The 27,008-nt window shown below is 35.8% G+C and overlaps 1 protein-coding gene and 1 long non-coding RNA gene across 4 annotated transcripts in view; one reads left to right on the top strand and one right to left on the bottom strand.

Annotated features, from left to right (window-relative positions):
• IFT88 (intraflagellar transport 88) overlaps window positions 1-26,530 on the top strand; it is a 43,194-nt gene extending 16,664 nt beyond the window's left edge. For all 3 annotated transcript variants that reach the window (XM_027884495.1, XM_027884479.1, XM_027884488.1), the window contains exons 16-26: window positions 1,372-1,458; window positions 2,085-2,271; window positions 2,816-2,924; window positions 4,234-4,384; window positions 5,582-5,697; window positions 8,470-8,522; window positions 10,289-10,354; window positions 11,889-11,995; window positions 16,150-16,204; window positions 25,518-25,613; window positions 26,260-26,530. In XM_027884495.1, coding sequence (XP_027740296.1) covers window positions 1,372-1,458; window positions 2,085-2,271; window positions 2,816-2,924; window positions 4,234-4,384; window positions 5,582-5,697; window positions 8,470-8,522; window positions 10,289-10,354; window positions 11,889-11,995; window positions 16,150-16,204; window positions 25,518-25,613; window positions 26,260-26,381 — 1,149 coding nt within the window. In that variant the 3' untranslated portion in view covers window positions 26,382-26,530. The remainder of the gene's footprint in view (window positions 1-1,371; window positions 1,459-2,084; window positions 2,272-2,815; window positions 2,925-4,233; window positions 4,385-5,581; window positions 5,698-8,469; window positions 8,523-10,288; window positions 10,355-11,888; window positions 11,996-16,149; window positions 16,205-25,517; window positions 25,614-26,259) is intronic.
• Window positions 14,644-26,320, bottom strand: LOC114057800. The gene is made up of 3 exons (XR_003571308.1): window positions 26,197-26,320; window positions 20,551-20,556; window positions 14,644-14,657 (listed from the first exon to the last, which is right to left on the bottom strand). It is a non-coding gene; the product is annotated as an uncharacterized LOC114057800 (long non-coding RNA).
• Window positions 26,531-27,008: the final 478 nt, after the last annotated feature.

Raw genomic sequence — 27,008 nt, 5'->3', positions numbered from 1 at the left:
GCAAGATTTTTCTTAAGAGCAGAGTTCCTCAGATATAGTAGTATTGCGTCTGAAAATGTCTAGGATCGGTCCCTTTTTGGAGAAAGTCACAAATATATACAAAGGTTTAAAATTATCATAGTTACAATTCTTACATTTCTGAGATGACAAAATCTAGAGCCTCACTATTGAAGTGCTTTTCTTGTTTAAGATTGGTGTATTTTTAGAGAATTTTCTATTATTGGAGAATATTAATATCATTAGTAATTCATAGTTCTTGGGTGGAATGTAGTTGACTAAATCAGTGAACTACATTTAGCTGTGTATATTTTGTCGTTTTACACATCATTAGTTTTTTGTGTAGAGTAACTGTGAAACATTGTATGTATGACAGTCAATTAAAACCTGTTTCCTTTATGTTTATTTTGGCATTTGACATACAGTATAATGCATTTGCTTTGATATGTAAAATGCAGCTGAAATGTTTCATGTCAAGAAAGAAGGAAACTTTTAAACTGCTAGTGTTGATGGCTAAATTGAGGTTGCCACATCTGTGTTGTACTAGATGATGGAACTGAGCTCACTGTGATATTCTAACAGTTTGTGTAGTTAATATAAATATTTGGCATAAAGAAGACAGATTTTTCTTAATCATTTAGTCTGCAGTTAGAAATGTTATCCTATAGTCAATGAAAAGAAAAAGCTGCCTTTTATTTCAAAGTTTCTTTCATAGTTTAAATATGTTTCATTTTTATCTGAAAACATCTTTATTCTTAAGTGTTTGAAATCTAGTTTTCATGTAAAAGTTTTTAAAAAAGCTTTGTGGCCTCAGGCTTCCCATTTGAGTACTTCCTAGACTTTGGAAGTTGTTGTCATCTTACTACACAAACCAACTGCAAGTTCAGGTCCAGTCCTACACTGCTGTGTGTATTTTTTTTACATACAGCATGTTCTTTTTTAGCTTTTTAATAAGGATTTTAATGTCAATTATTTCGTGTTCACTTAAAGAACTGGAAAAATATGTATGAGAATTTTAATTAGTCAGCTAGATTAAAAGCAAATCATCTAATGTGTTTTATATGTATAGAATTGTCAGATATCTATGTAGTTCACAGTAGCCTTATCTAATCTAAATTTTGGAAAAGTAATAAATAACTAATATTACAGAAATTTTGTAACCAATGTTATACTTAATGTTATGTATAATATAGATATACTTTTGCGTGTACGTGCTTATAAGTGTGTTACAAGTTCTATTAATTATCAAATATGTGAGTATATGAGTTGATAATTTTAGCTGTTTGTTACTGTGAAGTTTATAAATGCTTTCTGAAAGGATTTTGGAATAATTTTACTTCAGTTGGAAGTAAGTTGTTTCCATATTACTTCTAGGCACTGGAGACTTTGAAAATGTTTGAAAAAAAGGAGAGCAGAGTAAAGAGTGCAGCTGCAACAAACCTTTCATTCCTTTATTATTTGGTAAGTGTTTGTTTCAACAAAACCAGGTAAGAACTGCAGTTTATGTAGCAACTTCTGTGTTTTTGTAACAATTTTTGTGTCTGTCTAAATAATCTCTGTAAACAAGAAGAAATTCCACACTAGAGGAGTTGTTCTGGAACACCAGTTCTGGGCTGTAGTTGAAGTTTGGATCAGGTCATTATGTATCCTGTTGCTGGGAAGAAGAGTGAGATTGAGCCCCAAGCCACAGAAGTGTCTATGGTGGGATTTGTGGCTTCATTTAAAACATGGGTCCTGGAGACCCAGGCTGAATTTTAGGAAGACCTGAAGTATGTAGCTTAGGCAGGTGTGTTTGTGTATGAAGTTTGTAGGGTATGGGGATTTTTTTTAATTTATTTTTTTTTAAATAAATGCTACTTTAAAAGAAAACTTCCAGACCAGATGGGAAACAGTAGCAAGACACATCTCAAGTGCTAAGTTATCTGAAATTAGAAAGAGATGATCTACCTTATGCAAACATATAAGAAATATTTTGGGAATCTTTTTTTTTTTTTCATCCTCAATCTTTTGTAATTCCTGTAAGAAGCCACAGCTACAAGAAAATTAACTGACAAAGGACTAATACAATGTTCGTTTTGTTCATGTAGGGGAATGAATTGGCACAAGCAACTAACTATGCAGATTTAGCTATAAATTCTGATAGGTACAATCCAGCAGCTCTAACTAACAAAGGAAATACTGTTTTTGCAAATGGAGACTATGAAAAAGCAGCTGAATTTTATAAGGAAGCTCTCAGGAACGATTCCTTATGCACTGAAGCACTTTATAACCTTGGTAAGTCATAGATGCTTTTGTGATTTAGCTTTTCTCTAAAGGTAACAGTTTTTCTGAGAAACTATCTTTCAGGGTGTTCTTATGTAGAAATATATGTTAATTATTGTTACTTTATTGAGTAATTTATGTTATAGCGAAGTATTAACTTGTACTTTCTCTCTGTTCTGCAAAAAAATCCCTGTGTTAAGAACATCAACTAGTAATTGCAGATAAATAACTTACTTTGAAGATTAAGAAATTTATGCTACCTACAAAAAGTATACCAGTTTTAGCATTATTAAACCCTCATTCCCCCATTCATGTTGTTCAGAAAGTGAGATTACATGTCTCCTTGCTCTTTGATTGGGTTCACATTCCTTGTGTTTACCAGTTTGGTAGGCCATGCTGACTGGTAAGAATTATAAGCATGGCTCTCACAAACAGTCTGCCAATGTCCAGGCAGTCATACTGCCTCCAAGTACCAATTTTGGTTTTCTTGTTATTTTGTCAGGCCAAAGTAGTCTTTTTCTCACTGCACTGATTCTGTAACCATTATTTTTTTTAGGTTTAGCATACAAGAAGTTAAACAGGATGGACGAAGCTTTGGATTTTTTGCTGAAACTCCATGCAATCCTTCCCAATAGCGCCCAAGTCCTTTACCAGATAGCAAGCATGTATCTTTTTCTGGATTATGATAAGGGATGGTGGTTTTAGTGAACTCATTTAGTCTGAATTATGTGTTTCCATCACAACAGGGTGACTTAGAAATTTACTGCCGTGTCTGTTACAGTAACGATGATTTGTTTTCTGATGTTTGTGAAAATGAGACCAGAACCTAAAACCTTCTTGAACATTTCCAGCGAAGCAAGCGAAGAAAACATTAAGACTGATCTTATTGCAGGGAATGAGTGATTTACACTCAGTGTTAAATTGTGTCCTGGAATATTTAAAATTCTGCTGCTTTTATTATGAAAATAATATGGCATATGTAAGCACATGTAAGTAAAATATTTAAGAAAAAAAATTTATGGTAATGAATGTGATGTTCTCTTCTGAAAGCTGTTTGGAGATTAGTTAGTGCATGTGTAAGAAAATAATTATCTCCCAGTGCTGCAAAAGCTCAACAGATTGAAAAGCTGAGGAAGGGAGGAACTGGCTTTGCACATCACCAGTGATATTCCACACTATGAATTTCTTTAACAGTTCTTCTGAGGATGTGCAAACTGTAATAAAATCCTTCCCAAGGCAGAACAGATTTCAGTTGCTGTACTACACTTTTAAGAATAGTGTAGGTAATAAAAATATATTTTAGTTAGTAAAATAAGTAACTTCCAAAAAACCTGAAAAAACAGATTGGGTGGTAGCTCCAGCTCACACTGCTGAGAGCTCTGAGCCACTGTGCCCCTCAGAGGTGACTGAGGAGGTGACTCAGCCACACTGCTGGCTGAGTTACAGCTAATGCTGCCTCTCTTCTCTGGACCAGAATCTGGCTTGTGCTTCTTACACATACAGCAGAAAACCTCGCTGCTGGCAGAAGTCAGTTCTTGGGAATAGCGGTTTTACCTTATCACTTACAGTTAAACAAAATGCTGTTAGTATGAAAAACTAACCAGGTTGTAAAGGCTGCAAATCAATGGCCTGGTTCTCACACTTCATTCTTATAAACGAGGAAGTCAAAGTAAAATTCGTGTCAGAGAGAGAGAGAGAATTGAGCCCGAAGTTCTGTTGAGCCCAACCTGGTTTGAAGGTGAAAGAGCAGCCAAAATCTCTTGAGTACTTTTTTTCCTTTAGCGTAACAAAAACGCTTTCTAATGGAAATGAAATTATGAAAACAATATGGAAATAAAAAAGAAGGCCAGTGTATCTTCATGCTACAGTGACTGGTGTATCTGTTCAGCATATGGGCTGCGTTAGGTAAAGTAATAGGAATTCTGAGTAAATCAAACTACCATCGGCATCAGTCCTTGACTGAACAAAACTCAGATATGAGATCATGGAAGATCCCAATCAAGCCATAGAGTGGCTCCTGCAGTTGATCAGTGTAGTACCAACTGATCCATATGTACTTTCAAAGCTAGGGAAATTATATGATAATGAAGGTGATAAATCCCAAGCTTTTCATTATTACTATGAGGTACTTGCTCTTATTTTGCTTTTTCAGTGCACTTTGTAATTGAAATTTAAATTTAATTTGTAATTTAAATTTAAATTGTAATTTAAAGAAAATTTTACTGTAAGTTCATATATCAAATTAACAGTTGATTAATTTAAACTTTTTGAAATGTCCTCCAGAAAGAAAAAAAAAAGAGATACTGGGAGAGAATTAACAAAATCTAATTTTCGTAATCAGATTCTAAGGAAACACGTAGCCTGTGGTTCCATGTGGATACTGACCTCAGACTTTTGTGTTTCTTCGTGTGGTCATTGTTTACACTGACCTGTAACAGTTTTATTTTAAAATATAGTTTGGGACAAAATAAAATCCAAATATAGCAAATGTAGTAAATATAGTAATTTTAAAGGTGTGTAATGTGACTAAGTTGATTGGAGGCTGTGTCTGTATAATAGACATGGTTACATATATAATGTGTTTATATATGTAAGTTTATATATATATATTTTAACGGTATAGCTATACATTATGTATACACGGTTGCCTAAAGATAGGTAGCCTCTTTAATTTCAAACCAGCTGTACTACTGTCTGTAGTTTGGAGAGATTCTTCTGTCTTAGAAAAAAGAATATGACGGGAAACTGCTTTGCTGAGGGTTCTTTTTATCTGTGAAGTAAGGATGACCAAAGGCTGTGTTGCAATCTGAATTACTAGTTGAGTTGTGCTTGGTGATAATTTTGCTGCCTATTTCAGTGGGAGTTTCTAAAAAGCTGAAAATGTTGTTCATGTACGTATGTATAGAAAAGAATGCTTAGTTGAGTTTTCCAGCAGACTGATGTGAATATGGAATTGTACACGTATTAGTTAGCATTGTTTAATGTTTTAGGTAACTTACTCATATGTAGACATGAGCTAAGTAAATGTTTTTGTTGTTGCAAGCTATTTAAAATAGTATTTCAAATAAGGCTTGATGGAAAATGTGACAGACTCATCTCAGGTAACTTCTAAAAAGCATTTTGCAATTAGAAAATTTGGCATGCCTTTTTTTTTTTTTATTTCCCCAGGATCACTTAGTACAGCACACTACTTCTATTCATTTCTATTACACATTTTGGGCATCTGGAGAATTAAACACTTGAGTAAGATATTCCAGAAGTACCATAAAGATGTTGTTTATCACTAAAATTGTGGGGTTTTTCACCTTTCCTATTTTGTCAGTCATACCGGTATTTCCCTTCAAACATTGAGGTCATTGAATGGCTTGGAGCATATTGCATTGACACCCAGTTTTGTGAAAAAGCCATTGAGTACTTTGAAAGAGCAGCACTTATCCTGTAAGTAGTTATTATTTTATGCCTACTAAGATTTGTGATTAGACATCCATAAGTATACCTAGAGATAAATCAGTTGGATAACTTTAATAATACTATAAGCCAACTCCAGAATTAAGAGTATTTTGGCTATTACTTAATTTTCTCAACTGTCTGTTCATTTACAGTGTGTTCTTGTTCTTACTGTGCAATTTCAATGTTAAGTAAGATCCTCCTTTGGGCCCAAGATAGTGTTAGGTATTAGACACTCTTTTTCTCTGTTATCTGCCATTGAACACGGCTACAAAGTGGGCAATAGCTCTCCAAAGCCACCAAGACCTCTTTCTCTATGGCTTTATGTGAAATACTTCCTTTCTGTTGTTTTGTTATGCAGTGATGATTTGGTGGTTCAGATGAGTGCATGTTTTACCTGTTCTTGCTGCATTTCCACATCTTGCATCACTCCTGCTTCCACAAAAAAGCTATCACAAATAAGGTATATAAGTAAACAAAATTGTGCAGTGCAGAACTGCCAGGGAGCAGTGGAAATAAATTGACAGATTAAATCGATCCTGATAGAGATGTTTGAAATATGCTGAGTTCAGTTCAGCAACTTAATGGCTAAAATTGTCTATTAGCAGAACATGATGCAATTCAGAAAGTATATAGGCCATATACTTTATTTTAGTTCAGAAAGGAAGCTTACCAGAAAATGCTTAATAAAATGGTCAAATTTAAATCTGTAATCCAGAGTTTAAAGATAATTCTAAAAAGACATGCATATGGTCTTTTTATGTAGGATTCATGAAGCATTTTGTGTTAATAGACCAATTCATGCAACTGAAATTCACTTGAATAAGTGTGAATTTCTCTATTTTGTGTTTTAGGAAACCTACCAAAAATAATACTAAAAAAACCTCTCTTATTGCTTGTCTTGTGATGATCTAAAATTTGACATTCTTTTTGTTCTGGGAATCTGAATGGACATGCATATACAAAGACAGCACATGAACAAAAAGTTTACAATATTATTCAAGGAAAAATCATACGGCAAATAGGTTGTAAGAAGTTCAGGAAAAAATACTAATTATGGATTTGAGACACTTGAGTTAGAATGGACATTAATTGTAGAAGAGAGAATCCAAGGTTTAAATAAGGATTAAAAATGAAAAAAAAAACAAAACCAAAACATAGACTTCACTCAAATGGTGATATAATTATAAAGAAATAGAGATGTAGATAAGATAAAAATACCCAGTTCGCAGGTTTGCCAATATTTTTTTTCCATATAAATACTGGCCATCTTAAAAAATTATATTTTAGTCAAACTATGAGATTGCAAATACTGGCGTTCATGGTCTTCTTAGAAAATTTGGAAAGAAACAGATGACACTAAAAGAAACGATTTCATAATCTTGTTTTGGCAAAGATCTAAAGATTTTTTGCTTCATGTCTCACTCAGTCCATGCATGAAGCATGAAGTATGTGGATTGTAAAGTACTTATGAAAAATTGGCATATGAAATTCTTCATTATTATTTGTAATTGTAACCAATCTGTAATAGAGAGAAATTATTTCTCTGTGGGAGGAGATTTTTAACAGTAGATAACGATGCATAAATGTTTTGGTGCTTATTTGGTACTAGAAATAGAGCCTAGGTATTCTAATTGGTAAATATGAATGTGAATAGAAATTGCTACTGATTTGAAATAGTTACATTTTAAAATTTTTTAACTTTGTTAGTTAACATTTTTTAGTTTAACAGTTTTTAGTTTGTTTAGTGCATTCAGTGCTTTAATCACAATAACTACATTTTAAATTACATTCTAAGATAACATGTTAGACAAGGAACTGGGCAACAGCTTTCATTACTTTATTTTTACCAGCATGCACAAATCTGTCACTAATAAAAGGAGTTGTGCAGTTCATGCTTGCTGCTGAAAATTTATTCTCTCTAGAACTTTCATACTGAACTATGTAATAAACTTTATTATGGTGTCTGCTTGGCTGCCTTTGTTTGCAGGAGGCACATTCGCTGAAACTAAAAAGGTGCAGCATCTGTATTTCGTGAGCTTTTTTGGCAACTACCAGGCAAACAGATTATTTAGAGTTAAAAATGTCCTATGCTATGATTAGAGGGAAAAACTGAAGAGAATAAGTACAAAACTATTGACATGAAAATTTCCTAGTTTTCATATTAATTTGAGAAGAATGAGGAAGGAGTCCAGCTGTCTTATTGTGCATGTTGAAACATCTTAAATATTTTCTCTGACATACCTGTCACCGTTATATGCTAAAAAGAGAAGGACAGGCAGCAGCTTGATGCTGCGATGGGATGATAGGCAAAAAGGAGAGACCAGAGTTTGAAGCTGTGAGTGGGCAGTGTGCTTCCTGGTAGGGATCTCTTGGGCATGCACAGGATCCTAGTGGTAGGGCCTCCTCAAAATACAGTTTAGCATTTTATTCTTTCCTACTGCATGGTTCTAGAACTCTGACAAAGATCAGTGGTTCACATGTCTGGTGTACTAACTGTGCCTGGGCACAGAATCCCAAGCAGAAGGAAGGCTGAAAATACAACTGAAAATGAGTGACATTGAGGCCTGAAAACAGGTGCAGGATGCAGGGGTAAACTGTGCGTGAATTGAGCTGGCTAAATTCTTTCTAGGAAGGCAATAGGCTAGGTGAAAAATTTATTAGTAGTTTAGTAGTAGGTCTTTACCAGTATTGTGCAGGTTATTTTGTTTATTCATTCTTTGGCAAATGTGCATAATTTTATTTTATTTTATTTATATGCAGACCGACACAAGTGAAGTGGCAGCTGATGGTTGCAAGTTGCTACAGGAGAAGCGGTAAGCTCTGTGACTTTTTGGTAACTGGTTGGAGGTTTGTGACATTATTTTTGTAATCCATCGGGGCTGTTCAGACTGGACAATATATGAAGGGGGCTTATAGAAAAGATGCAGATAAACTGGGATCTGCAGATCCAGGGCAAAGAGCAACGGTTTTAAACAGAAAGAGGGTAGACTTATACTGGATATAAGGAAGAAATTCTTTACTGTGAGGATGGTGAGACACTGGAACAGGCTGTCCAGAGAAGTTGTGGATGCCCCATCAGGGCCAGATTGGAGCAATCTGGTCTAGAGGAAGGTGTCCCTGCCCATGGCAGAGGGGTTGAAACTAGATGATCTTCAAAAGCCGCTTCCAAACCATTTTATGATTCTGTGATTTGTTTTGTTTTGATTGATGTTTTGGTTTTTTTCCTTTGATCTTTTCTGACTGATGTGAATATTGGTGCTAAAGTTGGTGTGAACACTCACTTATGTATTATTTTGTTATAAATTTTCTCTGTAGATGTAATAAAACATGAAGTTTCTTTTAAGTCCAGCATTCCTTGTGCTGTTAAATAAAGAAAATAGTACAGCATACATGATCTGATAGAAGGTTTTTCGAATATAATTATACTACCAACTGATCCAACATAAACAGTTCCCTTTCCTTTTCAACAGCAGGTATAATTTTTCAATATTAAAATAGTATTTGCACTACACAGGAGAGAGTCTTAATGTGCTGTGTTTTCATACTGGGAATAGAATACACTGATAAACAAAATGAAAAGAGACTAACCTTTTTGGGGTTTTTCACCACCTAAAATGCATTCAAGATACTTGATGACGTATATTATACTCTTCTTTCTTCCTGTTCCATCTTGTCCCTCTTCTTTATGCTTCTTTAGAACTTCACAGAACAGTCTTCTGTAATAAATAAGTGCATTTTCTCACTTAGCTCAGTTATTTAATACAACAGTGAAAAAAGGAACAGGACCTGGGGAAACCAGTGTATTAAGAATAATCAGCACCACCCAAAACTAGACAGATGAAACATTTTCCCAGCAAAGGAAAACAGTGGGTTTGGCTGCTTCTTAGATCGTTTATGGTTCATTGGCAAAATTCCCAGTTTATCATGTTAACACATAGCACACCAGTTTGATCTCTGCCTTGCACCAGAAGAGAAAAACAGTAATATCTCAACAAACTTTTTTTGTCAAGTATTTAATGGATGTGATATTTTAGATTTACAGGGTCAGTCAGTCCTTTCCATAATCAATCTGAGTCAAAATTGAAGGCAAAAGACTAAAGGAATAATTACTTCACTGCCAGATCTGGGCAAAGGAGAGTCACACAATTTGTATTTTGATGTCAGGAAGGACAGACAGAGCTCTGCTGTTAGATATTTCCATTTGACCAATCCATGCATTTGCAGTCCCAGATATGTCCTGTTAGGCTTTGATACAGCTCATCTAGTAGTTGTAATGTAGAAATGGAGTCTTAGAGGAAGGTCAAAAAAAAGGCAAAAATCAGGAAACTGCTCTTCATTAATTCTCTGGTTTAAGAGTAATTTGGGCTGTTTTCAGATGCCCTTAATTTTTACTGTTGAAGTGAATTGCTATTAAATTAAGTAATTAAAGAATTTTAAGTTCAGTCTCACAAAATTTGGTCTTATAATATTAAATTATTTAACTAAAAAGATGCATTGATGTTAAAGTGTATCAATTTCACATCAGATATTCTTTTTTATGTTTGACTGTGTGGATAGGAGATGTTTGTTTTGTTTGCAGGTAACTACCAGAAAGCTCTGGAGAAATACAAAGTCATTCACAGAAAATTCCCAGAGAATGTTGAATGTAAGTTGTTTAATTCTGTGGTACAACTATCAAAGGAAACTTTGTTACATTGAATATGTGTGTTAGTAGTCATATGACATGGTTTTCATATGAAAATATTTTCATGAAATAACATTTTTATTCATGCTAATGCTGCATGTTTTCTGTGGCAACACTAAAGTGTGATTTAAGAAATATTAGGTCAGTGCTGAAGAAGAGTGATGAAAATAAACTTCTGCTGAGTCTGACTGGTTTGAGTTCTTTCTCATACATAACTATGCTACTTACTAAATATTTCTTGTGATAAAATATATGTGTTTGTACTTCTAGTTCCTGCTAGTTGAAATTTCTGCTATAAGTTTCTAGATATGAGAAAATCATATTGCTAAGTTTTACCAAAACCAGGCTTTCCAAAAAAACATAGAGGGTGAGACTTTGTTGCTGGGTTTTTAAGTATAGTTCATCAACCAGTCTCTGGAAAATCTTTGAAGAGTAAGACATTTTGCAAAATCAGTCACACCTTAACTCTAAATAAGATAAAGCCATGTAGAAAATAGAGGTTGTCAGTGGTTGTGAAAACATTCTGACATCCCACGCTCTACCTCACAAATTCCAAAATACGAGGTTGTCACCAACAAGTCTGTATTTTTAAATGCAACATGGGAAGAATGTTCATTCAGTTTTATTTTAAAATTGGATCATTCTGCTTTAACAAATGCATTGCTTTTTAAAAGAGGAATCACACAGCTCTCTTGTACAACTGAAGCTCAGTGCTATAAACTCCTCAAAGTTATAAGCAAAATATTGTGTTCCTATTGGTCACTCATATTTCGGAGGGGTATTTACTAAACCTTTTAGAATGCAAAGATATTTCTGAATGTAGTTTCTACAAATTACACAAATGGAGGCAGAAGTTAGGCAAGACAACTGATTTAAGTTTTCTGCTGCTGAAACAATGCTGCTTCACTCATTCCTCACTGACCATGTGTTCCCTAAACCAGCAGAAAACTAACTTAGCACAAAATGAATAACATTTTTGTGAAAGCGCCAGCAGAGAAATGGATCATGTAATGCTTGCTTTGGCTTCAGTTCTTTCAAAGGAATGTTGACAAACACACAGGAATAGCAACAATATCTTCAGAGTTTGATATAGTGTCTCAGGAGAATGTTTTTAGGGGCTCTTCTGATTCAATCATAATACTCTTTAAAAATCAACCACAGCAACGGAAAAAAAAAACGTTTTGATTCACTTGGCATTTATAAAATTGTTTTCAACAAAATGCTCTTGATAGCAGCTCCTCAGTAATATCTTAGTATCATTACTATGCTTCCAGCCTGTACAATATTTTGCAAATGTCAAGAGTTCTGAGCCAGATGAGTTAGTATGTCTTGTGCCTTCCACATATATAAATGGTATTTGTACTGTTCATGGGTATAGACACACAGAAAATGTTGAATTACCTGCAAAATATCACAACTCACATGGTGATACTGGACTGGAGTCACCTTATTTGCACAGTTGCTTTTTTAATGGTGTTTTTTGCTTTTCAATTAGGCCTTCGATTTTTAGTTCGTCTCTGCACAGATATGGGGCTGAAAGAAGTCCAGGAATATGTAACAAAGCTCAAGAAAGTGGAAAAATTAAAAGAAATAAGAGAGCAGGTGAGTACATAGATGAAGCTAAAATAGTGTTTATTTTAGTTCAAGATAAAATGTGTTATTAACTTCCTGGTTTAGAGAGGCTTATGTGTTGAGGTTTGGGGAGTTTAGTTTTAAATTACTGCTCAGTCTTATATCTGTCTGAATAGTTTTTGAGTACCAGATTTTCTGTGATTTTTAAATACTAGTGAAAGATGGACTATGTGGATGTGATGGGAATGCCGGAGCAACTTGCATAATTCAACGTCTCTGGAATGTCGTCTTTCCTACCTGCTTGCCAGATTTCATTTAATACTTTAGTGTGCTTATGAGCCAAGTAATAATGCAACTATAGGGAGAAATGGGGAGTTTAGGAATTTGTCTTTTTGTTATATACAAAACTGCAACATTGACATATTGCAAAGGTAGATGTAAACTATTTGTGTTAGTGCCAGTTTTTAAACTGAAAAAAGAAATGCGTGGAAAAGCAACAGGCTGTGAAAGGTATGAGATCATAACTTGTGTTCCGTTCAGAAGAGTGAGCTCACGTTTATGTGTGTGTGTGTGCACTCATGCATTGTTTTCTTGCTATTCTGGTGATAAAGTAAGATTTTAAAATGAAAAACAGCTGCTTGTTTGAAAAGCATTATCCATGCTGTTGAACAGCAAAGTGTTCAAGTTTGCTTTTCTTCTTGCCTCGAAGCTACATAGTCACATTAGGACACACGTCTTAACTAATTTACTGTGCTCCTAGTAACACTTACTGGGTCCCCTTTGATGCCAGATAATATGTACATGCATCCTTAGATACTTTTACTTAAATTCCAGGGAGTCTGAGTGTGTGCATGGAGACTAGGACATTTTAAAAATGAAACTCACAAAGGGAAACACTGATCACAGGATTCCAACTTTATGCTGCAAGTCAACTTTGAAGGACTAGCTGAAGTGTATTGGTTCGAATTTTCAGTAAATGTAAAATTTAAAGCACTTGGGAAAATGGACAGAAGAGAGCAGTCTACTGCTGTAGTGGGATTAGTATTCCTCCATGTCTCCCCATAATCATATCAGTAAGCAAAACAGATGACCAGATCTAATGTTTCTATTCTGCAAAACTCATAATTAGGAGATCTCTCTGAAGTGTGTTAAACAGGTTATGCTTGTTTTCTAGGGAGTATCAGTTCAATGTCAGTGATATACGTAGCTCTTTGCGGTAACTTTCAATACCTCAGCACTTTACTTGGGAAAGCTCACCAATTAAACAAAACAAACATTGTCACATCTCTTCCTGTTTATTTCACATTGGAAGTGGGAGCTCTCCCAAACACATTTCTGTATTTTCTGGTGGGGAAAAAGCTACCAGTAGAATATTTAGAAGTTTTAATCATCTAAGTTACTTAAGATTTTAGTAACACAGAAATTAGGTTTAAATTATGGGGGTTTTCTCAATCTGACTTCATTGTGTTAAGGGAATTTGTACCTATCATGTCTGAATTACAGAGGTATCAGTGGAATCCTGCACAGATGCATAGTAGCACAAGTTACTGCATAGTAAAGGAACAAAGACTAAGAAAAGATGTTTCAGGATACACTGCAATTTAGTATGTGGCTGTCCTGTATTAGAAATTGAGTATCTCCGAGACAGACAGAATCTCAGCATCAACAATAGCCCTGCAGTTCCTTTTTCTGTCGTTGGTGTTGCATCTGGGTTCCATACCCTGGTTTTGGGTTGGGGACTTTTTTTTTCTTTCATTGGCTGGGGTCTCTGTGTGATTTTTTTAGTCTTATGCCTGCTATCTGGCTATGGAAATTACTAGGGTTTTTTTTGTCTTAAGAAGTTTCTTCTGTCATCCATGACCATAAAGTCATAAACCATACTGTCAAGTTCTAAAATTACCAAAATTTTAATATTTCACCACCTAAGTTTCCAATAGGAATACTGGTTTCAGTTAGCAGTACCAGATTTAGTTCAAGTCCTGCTCCCAAATTCAGCCATGTTTTCTTGATTGCACCCAGTAAACACAAAATAGTTAAATGCTAGTGTAGTATACCTGCATTTCATAGTCTGCACACAGACTTCGTCTTCCTGTAGAAGTTTATCAAAATTTGCTATTCTGGCATTGTTTTTCCAGAATAAGTATATCCACATGGAGTTTTTACCAAAATAAATATTCTGGAGTACTTATTTCCCTCAGTTCTCAAATATGGACAAGTTGTTAAATACTTCCAGCCAAGAATCCGGGAACATCTGTGGAGTTCATTCCCTGTAGAAATTTTTCTCCCTGCCTCTCACACAATGTTCAATTTTTACTGCAACCTTCATACGTTGGGGCGTTTTGAGGGGGTGTTGTGTTCTTTGTTTGGTTTTGGTTTGGTTTTTTGCTGCATTAATCTTCCTTTTTCATGTTTCAGTTTAAAAAAGACAGGTAATAGTGTAAAAGGTCACTCAAGCCCCTTGGCACTGATGTACGCACACATTACTATTTATTTCCGTCAAGGAGCTTAATGACTGAAAATGAGGGGCTGATGGGGTGTGCTGTGAAGCAGAGATGATAGGTGCAAATGCTGGGAAGGGACTTACTGCCCTTACCTTCAGGCATCTACATCTGGGCTCGTCATCCTAAATGTCTTTTGCAGTCATGGGAGAGAAACAGGCATTTTTAGAGTGGAAACCTATTTTGTATGTCTGCTTTTAGTATGAGATTACTTACAAACTATTCGCTTGAATTAATCATATGCTTAAGATGTAGTACTGATGTAATATTTGGGGAGTGAAGTCCTAGGATGTAAATGCCAAGAGGGCACTATAATCTAGGGACTGATCCCCTCCGGCAGATAGAAGCTGAGCTTCCATTATCAGATTTGATGTCAGTCATTCAATGTTTGGAGAGTCTGAACATGCTTCCTGAAGGATTGATATATGCTACTTCACTGGACTGTGAAAACAATATTTAATACAAAATTCAGAGAACATATTATAGACTTGAGGATTTCCCAAAATAAATAAAAAGTATGAGAAATTCTGGTTCCAGACTAAATTGCTCCAAGACTAGTCCCGGTTTCACACTAGGCTTGATGCTTTCCTGTCTGACTCCTGTGAGTTTTGATTTAGGAGTTCTTCCTTTTTCTGTTGGCATGAATCTTGAAAGTTCTTTCGTTTCTTTGGTGTCATTCCAACTTTGCCAGACTCCATTATATTTTTCTGGTGAAAAATGGGTGAAGAAGCTTCAGTAACTGACCTGAAGACGTGGTTGGGTAGTGTGCACATGTGTTTTACTCAGGTCCTGAAGTCATATTTTGAAATAAGATGCAGAGATACTGTATTAATATCTGAATGCTTTAAACACCAAGTTTTTGTACCTACCTATCAAAAAGTCCCTTGCTGAGATACACATTCTTGTAATTGACAAGATGCATGCGTGAGAAATTTGGTGTTTTGCCAGGAGGAGCTGAGTCTGCCATGTCTAGAGGTATTGCTTTGATAAACTGTTAAAGTTTTCGAGTAACACTTAAAAAAAAACACAGCTGGAAGATGTTTATGGTACCTTCCTCTTTGCAAGAGAGCTGACTTTTTAAACACAGCTTTTAAAAGTATTTACCCTCACCTTTATCTTGCATTTAACACTCAACAGCAAATTAAATTTTGCTGTAAAATACAGTGCTGTGCCAAGAATTCAAAGTCTGAGATCCATAGGGTGAATAGTTCCTTTTATAGATTCCCGTACTTCTCCCCTTTGAGTCTTTACAATAATAAAATGCTTATGGGATTTACAAGATGTTAATAGGCAGAGGCTACTTTGAACTGATGCAAGGAGGGCTACATTGCCTGTTTTTTCAGCTGTACTTCACAAAGAAACATCTGAACTATTTTTATGCACATTCCTTGTATAAATTTTATCTGAAGAAAAATAATTTATTGAGATATTCTTTTTGAATTTCACAGAACTCTTGTTTTACGTAAACATTGCATTTAACAATGATTTTAAGGACAGTTTTGTATGTTGAAAATACAGGGTTTATTAGTTGCAGTATAGTAAGTAGTTTAATGTTCTTCTACTGTTTTATTAATAAGCTAAGTTGAATTTTCAATAATTATCTCTAATATATTTATTTTATATATATATATTACTAAATGGGGATTTTTGTTCTGTTCTTTTCAAACCTTTTTCACTGTTCCCCAGCGCATTAAGTCTGGCAGAGATGGCAGTGCACGTAACCGCAGAGAAGGAGGTGGTGGTAAGTACTCGAGGCCTCTGCTTAAATGTGCAATTTGTCAGGATCCTAAAGAAAACAGTTTTTCTGAAAGTGTTTGTAAAGCCTCTTTACATTCTGAAATGCACACAAATATGTATTGAGCAATATGGAAGTACTTCACAAATTTTGTTTTGAACTTTTTGATTATCTCATTGCTGTATGAAACCACAACTGGTACAGTAGCATGGATTTGGTCCAACATTTGTGTTTTATATACAGATCTCAGAGTATTTCTAAGGCTAAATTTCTGGGGTTTTTTGGTACTGAGGACTTGAACATTTTTATCTCATTAACTTGGTATTTGAACACTTTTATCCCATTAACTTTGGAATATTTACTGTAAGGAATCATTTATGGTAACAAAACAGAACACATAAGCCATGAAAACCAGGAATTCATTGTTTCTTTATTGAACATGGAGGAAAGGGAATTTTTTGCCCACCATCTAATCCACTGTCAGGTGTTTGTTACAAGTTTAAGAGGCAGTTCTGTGCAACCAACTCCGTAATAAGGATAACGTACCCTTACTGTCTTTAGAGTTCTTCCTTCCCCTTTTCCCAGTGTAGCAGAAGTGAAGTACTAGAGCCTTCCCTAGAGGAAAGCTTGCTCACTGACTGCTCTCTCTGCTTCTGTAGATTTACAATGCTGACTTTCATAAATATAAAACTCGTCGAGTGTTAGTCAGGAAACTGTCCTGCTTTGTCTTTTCTGCACTAGGTAGCCTGTATATTGCAGAGCTAATGATTTTTTCCTCCCGTTATTAAATCCATGAGATGTTACTAAAGTAAACCTAACTATTCCCCACTGCCACTCTAAGGAAACTAGCAGACTTAAGGCTACTTCAGCCACCTGGAAAAAAAAGCCCACATATTTTGACTCAAAAAGGAAATGGCTTCTTTGCATTGTGCTTTTAGTTTTTCTTAATATTGATGGGTCTCATATCCCCTGTAAATTCTTGCCTCTCTTCCTTTTACAGAGAAATAATTTATGATTTTTTTTTCTTATTTGGTAACTTTATTTCTCCATCTACATAGCAGATATTTTACAACATTTATCAAATTCTACAGGGCCGTGAAAAGTTATGGAAATTATTAGTGTAATCTGAAGATGATCTTAGAATGCTGTTACATTTACGAAGATTGCTCTCCTGGATTCTCTAAGGGTTAGGAGTGAGTGTTGGGTGTTTAGGAGAAATCTCATTCCTTTTTCAGTTCAGTAGTTTCACTAGAGAAGCTTTTAAGTCATTCTTGATATCTAAAAGACCCTCCATTCGCCTAGGATTGAATTTTACCTGTTCTGGGCCTCAGGCCAAAGTAATTCTTGGAGTGAAGTTCCTTGATTTGGTAACAGAGAGGAATGGAAATGTTTCTGGTCTGGCCTGTGTTACATAAGCCCTGTGATCAGGCAGCCAGCTAGATGTGCCAAAAAAACATCGGTGTGAGACAGGATTGATCCTTGTTCTCTGTCATAAAGTAAGATCCACTTTGGCTTATAATGAATAGAAATGAAGAACAGCATTGGTAGCAGGCAAGGATATTTACAGCTGTGCAAAACATGGCACATGTAGGCAAAGGGCACAAAGGGTCTGTTATCTTACAGCTCTATTTGGTAATTATCCCCACCCTCATTAGTGAAAAAGGTGTATGTTACCAGGAGAGAGTGAGTCAACAATTTAGCAAAAGATGTGAATGCTGATCAGGCTGAAAGGATGCTAAAACAACACTTATCCCCTTTACTACCAGTTTGTCAGTACTTCTTTTAAAGACAGAAGTATCTATGAAAATTTGTCCTTTTTTTTAAAATTGAAAAAAAATCAAAAAAGAGAATGAGAGGGTAAGCAGGGGCAGAATTGACCTAGAATTTGCCCTATCAATAATTCTTAGATTGTTGCTGGAGATATTATGCCAAGCATATGAAAGAATGGAAAAACTCAGTTTGGGAACAAGTCCGTATAGGAGCACGTTTGACAAGTCTTCATTATACAAATTCAGTGCCAAAGATCCAGCCTCTCTGGAAATGACTCGGCAAACAAGCAGAGGTACAAAGAAGGTCCTGTATTTAGGCTGGAGTTAACTTGTCTGCTGGGATTCTTAATTAAAAGTTGTGGTGAGATACTTACATGTATTTTTAGCACAAGTTAAAGGCGTTACGCACATTCTAACTGGTAATGTTGACTCTGGGGAGCCTTATCAGTGAAGAAAATGCACACTCACAGCATCAGATGTTAAGGACTATGTTGTAGTTTGTCTGCCTTTTACTGAGGATTACTAAGTAATTTTGTCCAATGTTTGGCATTATTCAGCTGGGTGATGAGCTGTATTTTTGGAGTTTAATGAATTTTGGTACGCGGCCTGTATCAAGACACATGTGAAACATAAACATGGGTTATTTTATTTCATAATCTTAGTATGCTTTTGATAACTGACTTCAAAAGAAGAATTAAAAAAAAAATTGTATACTTTTTAAGATTAGTCTTTTCCAGTGGTGTTACCAAGACCAAAAGGGATCATTTTTCTGCACTGTATGAGGGATTTGCCATCATTACGGAACCCAGTGAAGCATGGAATCCTCCTTAGCTTAGTGCTTACTAGCTAAATTAACATACTTACTAGCTAAATGAAGTGTGTATGCATTCCAGATATTTTAGGTATGATGCCTGTTTTATTTCTTTCCTCTTACCAGCTCACTGTCCCCATACTTGCTGGCATTCCTAACTGATTTTTTTTTTCCCCCCAAAGTATTTTGTCCCTATATAGTTATTTGTATTACGAGTATTAATAATTCAGACTTCCTTGGTCTAGGAAATATGATCTCCAATTGCTTTTAAAGAGGAAGCTAAGAGGAAAGAGAACTAAGCCAGCAGGGTTTGTACTTCAAAGGGCATCCACTACTTTGCCAATATAAATTAAAACAGAAGGTGTAAGAGATGCACCAAAGCACAATTTGAACAACAGGATTAGTGTATGTATGAATGGTACACCGAATGGTAGCAGGGAGCCCAAGAAAACTGACATCTATATCAACATCAGTTAAAGTTTGCTCTTGTTGTGTAAGGAAGATGTGCATTAAATCTAAAACCCCTACCTAAAACTGAACACATTTGTCACTCTTATTATAAAAAGTGAAATTTTCTTCTCCCCACAATTATCAGATTTATGATTTTCAATCTTACTTGATTTATGTTGGAAGGAGAGGACATTGATATGGTCCTGTTAAAATTATTCTTTTTACTATATGAAAGGAGAAAGAAAAATTAAAAAAAAATAAAAACAAAGCACCACAAAGCCCTGAAGGAAGCTGAGAGTTTAGGCAGTTCTCGAAGATTTCCTTTCCAACAATATTTTCTTGTTTTCATGCTCATTTTTTGTGTTTTGCAGATATGTGATGGTAACATCCAGAACTTAGAAGTTAGGGCACTGTGGTATTCACGACCATAAGAGATTTTTATTGTTTAATAGCATCATGCCTTTAGATAATGTAAAGTGTGACTTTAAGGAATACATTGCCATAGCAGTGTTTACTTGGTCTCTGCATTTGCCCAGCTCTCTGAATGGGTGGTTTTGTAGTGGATGAGAGGAGCCGTGGAGTCTCGGACAGGAGCCCAAAGAAGCAGTGTTGAATTCAGAAGATGAAAGGCTGAGCACTTTGCATTCTCCTTGTTAGCTAAGCCTGGCCAGATGAATTTGGAAAGGAAACCATGTGAGAGTAATTTAGGTGTCTTTTCCCTTTTTCATTTCACTGGTGATGGTGTCGGTGGAGAAATGGGTTTGTCCATCCCGTTTTCAAACACCCCTTACCATCCCATAGGGATTTTCTCATATATTATGGAAGCACGTTATAGATGTTGTGGCTGTAGGCATCCCAGATAATCTTGACTGAGAGGCAAGAGATTTTCTTGGTACCTGCAGCCAGGACCTCATGATCACTTATATTTTCTAGGCTTTGTGTGCCTGCTGATGCCTCTTTAATTAAAAGTCATTGTGGGATGGTTCCATTGGCTGTGTGTGCAAAATAGAAAAAAGTTTTCTTAATAGTGAAAAGAATATCCTTAAGTTTTCTGCTATGAACTCACCTAAAGAGTTAGCTGAACTGACACATCAGATCAAAATGACCTGCAGTGTAGTTAAAAATTGCATGACTTCCCATGCCATTTCACAGTTTTAATGTAATATTCTGCCTTCTACACTAAACTTCTCTTTGGTCAAACCAATGCCCGTTCTTCTCCAAAGATAGTGTCTCTCCATTCGAAATATGAAGGATACACAAAGCTGCATTAGAAGGCATTCTGGATTTAGTGGAGCATTAACCCACTGTGCACTTTGTTACACAAACAACTTGCAGAGGAGGTGGATTACCAAACAACCATAGCCTTTGTTATTTTTTCCCAATGAGTAAAATGGTATTAAAAATTCTAATTTACATCCTTTTTGATATAGGAGGAATATCAAGTGCAGTAGTCTCATCACTATAATTGCAACTAGTGAGGTTCCTTTAAAAAATAAATACAAATACTGTGGATTTTATGGGTTGGAGTATAGACGGGTATCATGTGACACAGGAAGTACAGAAACACATAAAAAGATTTAGAATCTTTTAGATATCAGTTCTTAAAATTATTATTACAGAATTATTACAGGATTATTACAGAATAGGATTACTCTTGAACTATGTTGCTTTATTTATTTTTCTGCCATATAAAACTAACCATCTTTTAAAACTAAGTTTTATGCTTTGATTCTTTTCTTTCCCCTCCAAATTCTCTGTGGAGGAATTAATTCAAATTAGTTTCTGTAAGATGTTGAACAAATCTAAATGAATGGAACATATTGTAATAGAATAAGTTAAATATCCTAAATATAGTATTATGGCCATGACTTCTAAACAGATGAGAGGAAAGAATGCACTGTAAAAGATATCAGCGTGCAGAGTGTATTATTTATGTCTTTGTATGCATAGTCCGCAGTTAAGGCTGCTGAGGGGAAGATCATGTCAGCATGATAATCCAAGTCTCAAGTATAATTGTTTTACCGAGTAAATTTATTTATAAATCAAATTTTAAAAATATATTGACCAACTCTGCCTAATCAGTTACTGTTGCTTTTTCAACTGAAACCTGGAGTCACGTTCCTGCAGTCAGTCTGTGTGTGTGTGTGTCCGCATTTTCACCCCAAAGTGAATACACAGGGACTGGCCTCCACATGAACTATAATAATAACATAATTAATAAAAACACAAAAAGTTAATAAGGAACAGGTATTTACTGCAGTGAAGGCTTCCTTTTATACAGAGAACGTTTTAGTTTGGCAGTGGTCTTCCATTATTCAAAAGCTGTTTTTATTTAGGAGCATGTGTTTGTACAGTTAATACAGTAGTGCAGGTAGAATTGATTTGCAGTTTGAGAAACATGTACCTGTAGCCCTTTGATTGCAAGTGCAATCAGAAAGACATTAACACTCAAAGCTGTGTTATTAGTGGAGAGGAACTTCGAATCTTTTTATCCAGAGTTTTTATTATTATCCTTTGACCCAACGTTAACTTTATTTTCTTTTGTGTATTACTTTGGTGAAAGCTAGTTCCATTCCCTAATCCAAAAGCTGAAATACGTATAAAATCTTTTTCCTGGATAGAGTGAGGGCAACAGGGAATGGTGAGTAGAATCTGTAAAACTCACATCCCAAAAGTATCCATGTCTGTGATAAAATGCTTTAAAAACAATTTCTTCTCTGAATTTCTCTTCACTGTAGGATACCAAAATCCTGAAGTCTGCATTGCAAGCTTGTATTCCTTAACATTGCCAAATTATGTGTGAATGTATACTGGATAAAAACATGTAGATGATTTATCTGCAAACAGAACTAGAAAAAGTAACTTCAAAATGAGATTTAAACTCCCAGCAGATCATGTTAAATGGTCAACAGAATTTTTAGTAGCTGCCATATTGGCAGGCAAATCCTGTCTCCCATGGCAGAGCGTCAAGAAAAGCTTACCCCAATTGGCTCAACAACTAGGACATTCCTCCTGAAAGCTGGAACTCTGGTTTTGAACTCCCTCAGGTGAAGGAAGGCACTGACGCCAGACCTCTCTCTTCCTGAGCTGCTGTCTGACATCTCCATGTGATGCAGATGTTGTCAAGCATCTCTTAACTTTCAAAGGAAAGATGATCCTCTTCCATGTCTTTAGGTATGGTCAGAGCATATTGCAGTCCTAATTAACCTAATTTAAAGTAACTGTGGGCTGCTACCAGAGGTGTTAACCTTGCCTTCACTCTTGCTGAAGATACAATGCTCATCTAGAAATAAGGTGAGCTGCATTACTTTGCTGAGGTTCTCATTAGGTTACTTTTAAATGTATCAGGAAAGTGCTCCAACAGAACCTACTACTGGTGGACAGCATATGGAAGGGGATACGACACAGGGCAGGAAGGGCAGGATGCTCCTTTTGGTGGTGAGATGGGGCTAGAGTTGTAGATTCAGAGGAAACAGAAGGTGGAACTCCTTACCTCAGGTTCTTACACATGCAAAAATTTCACAGGGTCACAAGAGAAGAATGAACAAGTTCTTGAAGAATAAATCAATCAGTCTCATTATTAACACGAAGAGCTGCCCCATTGATTTACAAATTCTTGGAGGCTGGGAAATTATTCTTGGAGAGCTACTGTATATGTTTGCTCTACTTAAGACACTCTTCCCTCAGCATCCTGTGATCTTTTGTATGGACAATAAGCCAATTGAGATAGACTTTTAATCTAGTAAGGTACCCATATGTTCTTGCTGCTTAAGTGTTAAGAGGACACATAGACACCTACTCAGTTTTTTCCAGGGTGTATTTAGTCAAGGTAGGATGTATTGATCAAATAGCTTGCAGCTTCTGGAAGGAACAGCCCACCCCCTCTCAGCAATTCCTTTCTTTTCCGTTCCTTTTCTTGTGTTCTTGCTGCTTTCCTTGCACTACTTCTAGCATTAATCTTGCTCTTTGGTGAGTTGGTCCATTAAAAACAGTAAATAATGTGTTTGGCCGACTGAATCAAGTCTGAAGCCTGAGGAGCTCTAGTTGTGTGAAGAGTTACATTTGCTCACTGTTACAGCACTGCACAATTCCGTGTACTGTGTTAGCTCGTAAACAGAAAGAGGAGCTTAGGCTCCAGGGTCACAGGCTGAACACCCACAGGCATGGCCATTTGGGGCAACTCAGTCATAGCAATATGTGCTTAAGGAACGTCAGAGCTATGGAAGGGGGAGCAGGATTGGACATCCAGTAGATGGGGAGAGAAAACGAAAGGGAAATTGGCTTCAAATTTTGAACTTACTGCATAATTCCCTGCTTGGACATAGCCCTAATAAAGCTTAAGGGTCCTAGGATGTCCAAGAAAGCCTTTGTTTTCAATGGTATATTTTTAGGTAATGAGATGTCCAGGTAGCTTGTGGATATTATGTTTATCCCAGCCAGTTTGGTTTGTTTACCATGCTACTTTTCCTTCTTTTAGTTAATATAAAGTCTTTCACTTTCCTCTGGTAGTATCACTAAACCCCATGTGTTTTCCTCCTTCACAGTCAAAAACCTTTGATATGCCATCTTCTTCCTCTTTTATTTTCATTATACCTAGTTCTTCCATTCTGGAAACAACCAGTTAAACCTGTGGAGTTTCTTTGACTAGCTCAGTCTTCCCCTAGATTAGTTTCTGCTGTGTTGTTCCTGTCTTTGCAACTCTTTACTGCTTCTTCCAATTTTATTCATTATCTTGTAAATTATTTCTTTTCCATTGCACAAGACTCTGTGCCTACATCTATCCTACTGTTTTTCTCCTTGTCATAATTTTGTGTTTTCCTCTAAACTGTCCTCAAAACATCTTCATCCACACCATCTTTGTTGCACAGGCCTGTCCAGAGCCTGCTAAACTCAAGGGCTGTCCCTTTCTGTAGTTTCACAACCCTTTGATTGAGCCCCCCTAGTCCAACCCAGTGATTTCTCTCCATTTCTTCAAGTCCTTCATTAAGTATTCACTTCTTTCATGAAGCCTGTCAGTGAGAATTGGTCTGAGGGAGGTGGATTTACATTACAAGGAAAAATACATTTTCCTTGTTTTGAAATTTCATCTGTAATCTGTGTCTTGTGAACTTATTAAGTGTTTGACATGTGGTTGTATGTAGCATATCTTTCTTGGAGCAGAGACATTGTTCTTCCAGTTTAGGGCTGAGCAAATGGAAGTCTGCAATAGTATTTATAGAAAAATTAAGGTTTGTCATCTTTGTAGAAGTTTGGGTTTTTGTTTGGTTTTTTTCCCTTTTAATTGTAGCGATATTTATTAAAATAACATTTATAGTAAATAAGGCAATGGAAATGTGTTGCCAAGTCCAGACTTTGTAATTAGTGTTTACTGAATGAAACCCATTTTTCCTCCTTACAGATGGAAGACTTTTAATGACGGTGTTCTTTGGTGTTGTAAATGAGCACGTTTGTATTTGGCTGTATGGCACGTCCTGCCTTCTAAATATATCAAGTCAAACTCGAAATGTTTTCTCCTAGTAGAAAATATATATCCTAAAAATCTGTTGTAGCAGATGAGATTGAAAGCTTGCCATTAATGTGAAAAAGAGATTGAGAGGTGTACAGAATATTTTAAGTGTCTGGAATACTGCTGTGGCAAGAGAAATGTTAATCTGATGTTGTCTGGGCAGGAGGCAGCCCTTGGAGCCGACACATTCCTTGGGGCCCCGCTGCAAGCTGAGCTGCCAGCACAGTGTTTACAGCAAGATGCAGGGCCAGGATGGTCTGTATACATGAACTGTGCCTGCCTGCCATGCAGACAGCACGTGTCAAATATACCCTTCTCATTAGAAGCGAAGTTAGTGTTGTATTTAACCTTGACAGTGCAGAGCAGGTGGATCACACTGATATATTGGTAAGCACACAGACATAGGAAATGTCCTGTATACCCTGTAACGGTGTTTATATTCATTGTGCTTATTTTAACTCCAAAATGTGACTGGGATTTATAATCAACTGAAATATCAGCATTTGAAGCAGAAATATTTTAAGGTGTTTACTCCAAAGTAAATAAGGTTGTATATATTTTTTAAAAAACTTGTAACACACACACATGCATGGACACTGGGTCCGTTGTGTTTTAAAGACCACTATTACAACTGAGTACTGTATCCACCATGAAAAGATGATTTCATCCAAACCTAGTTTGACAGATAGTAGTAGCTAAATTGATGTTGTTCTTGTATCATGATTTTACAGAATATAACAGCATGTTATTTGTGTTCCTTTTTTTTTTTTTTCTGTTCCCCAGACAGTGGTGGTACCAAAGGGGAAAGACTGAGTGCCAAACTAAAAGCTTTGCCTGGAACAAATGAACCCTATGAAAGTAGAAGCAGTAAAGAAATAGGCAAGTGAACATCTTAGGCCTTCTTACTTTCCTGGCTCTCACAGAGTGGAGAAATAAGGGGAGAGGAAAAAATAAATTACTGGAAGAGCATGTAAAATTAGATAATTAGGGAAACATTTTCCTCATTAGAATGAGATTTTAGCTTAGTTGTTAAGAGCTCACTATAAAGCAGTTGTAAATATTGGGAAATGTGGCTCATGTTATATTACTTTCGATATCTGTCTTCTGCATCTTTTGAATCAGTTTCTGTGAGGCTGCAGTCATAAAATCTTCAATAAGATTGAATTTTCAAAGGGTTCTAAAAACTCAACTCCATATGGAATGTGGTACTTCCTAAAAAGCTGTTCTTTAAACAAGTCATCAAGCGTGCTGTCCTTGCACTTTTCCAAAGTCTTTTTCTCACTGTTACATAATCAATAGAAATTTATTAAAGAACAAAAAAAAAGAAGGTGGGAAAAAAGGCTTCTATTACTAGCACTCAGGAACTTCGCTCTGGTGCCCTTTGTCAGTTCCTAAATACAATATTTTGTTCTCCTTCAGTGTTCATATGCTTTTTCTGGTCTGCATTTCAAAGACACCTTACAGATGTGCAGTGATAAAAATTACTTGCAGGTAACCATTTCAAATGTATTTATTTAAATCCCAGATGCCTCCTACACAGATCCACTTGGCCCACAAGCAGAAAGACCAAGAACAGCAGCAAGAAAAAGAACTGAGGAAGATGACTTTGCTGATGAAGAACTAGGAGATGATCTGCTTCCAGAATAGCATATGGGCCCCTCAACTTTTTTTTTAATGCCTGTAAAAGTTTTAGCTGATAAACTTTCATTCATTATGATTTTGTAGTGGATTTTGATAAATTATTTGGGAAATATTTTGGATACATGGTACATTATATTAAAAACCTGTATTTGAAATTGCGGTGTCTTTTATAATTGATTTTAAAAAAATGGTGAAGTTATTTTACTCATGCATAAAATCTACACAGGTACTCAAACTCATTGCAAACTATATCAGATGCATGAAGCTGTTCCTTCCAGAGATAGATATGATAATCATATGAAACACAGAAGCCTGTAAAATTTCACCTTTCAGTGCTAAATACCTCAAAGCATTGCTTATAAGGTTGAAAATGCCATATCCTTCATCCAAAGCCAGAATTTATTTAAGGCCTGTGAACTGACTTTCTGAAAATGTTGGATGTGACCTTGGTCTTCTTTAAGACCCCAGTTCAACAAAGCACTTAGCACTGATACCAAAGAAAGAATCTTAACTTTAGTCTGTGCTCAGCTGAACTAGGGCCATTTCGCAGTCTCTTGGCAACCTCCTTATTTTTGTTTTTTTTTTTTGTTTTTTTTTTTTTTTTTTTTTTTTTTTTTTTTTTTTTTTTTTTTT

Source organism: Empidonax traillii, unplaced genomic scaffold (assembly GCF_003031625.1).
Source record: "Empidonax traillii isolate 1590-97213 ecotype Southwest subspecies unplaced genomic scaffold, ASM303162v1 scaffold9:size3134949, whole genome shotgun sequence".
In the NCBI taxonomy this organism is placed as follows: Eukaryota; Metazoa; Chordata; class Aves; order Passeriformes; family Tyrannidae; genus Empidonax; species Empidonax traillii.
Note: the sequence above shows the minus strand (reverse complement) of the source record. Positions and strands in the feature narration are given on the sequence as shown.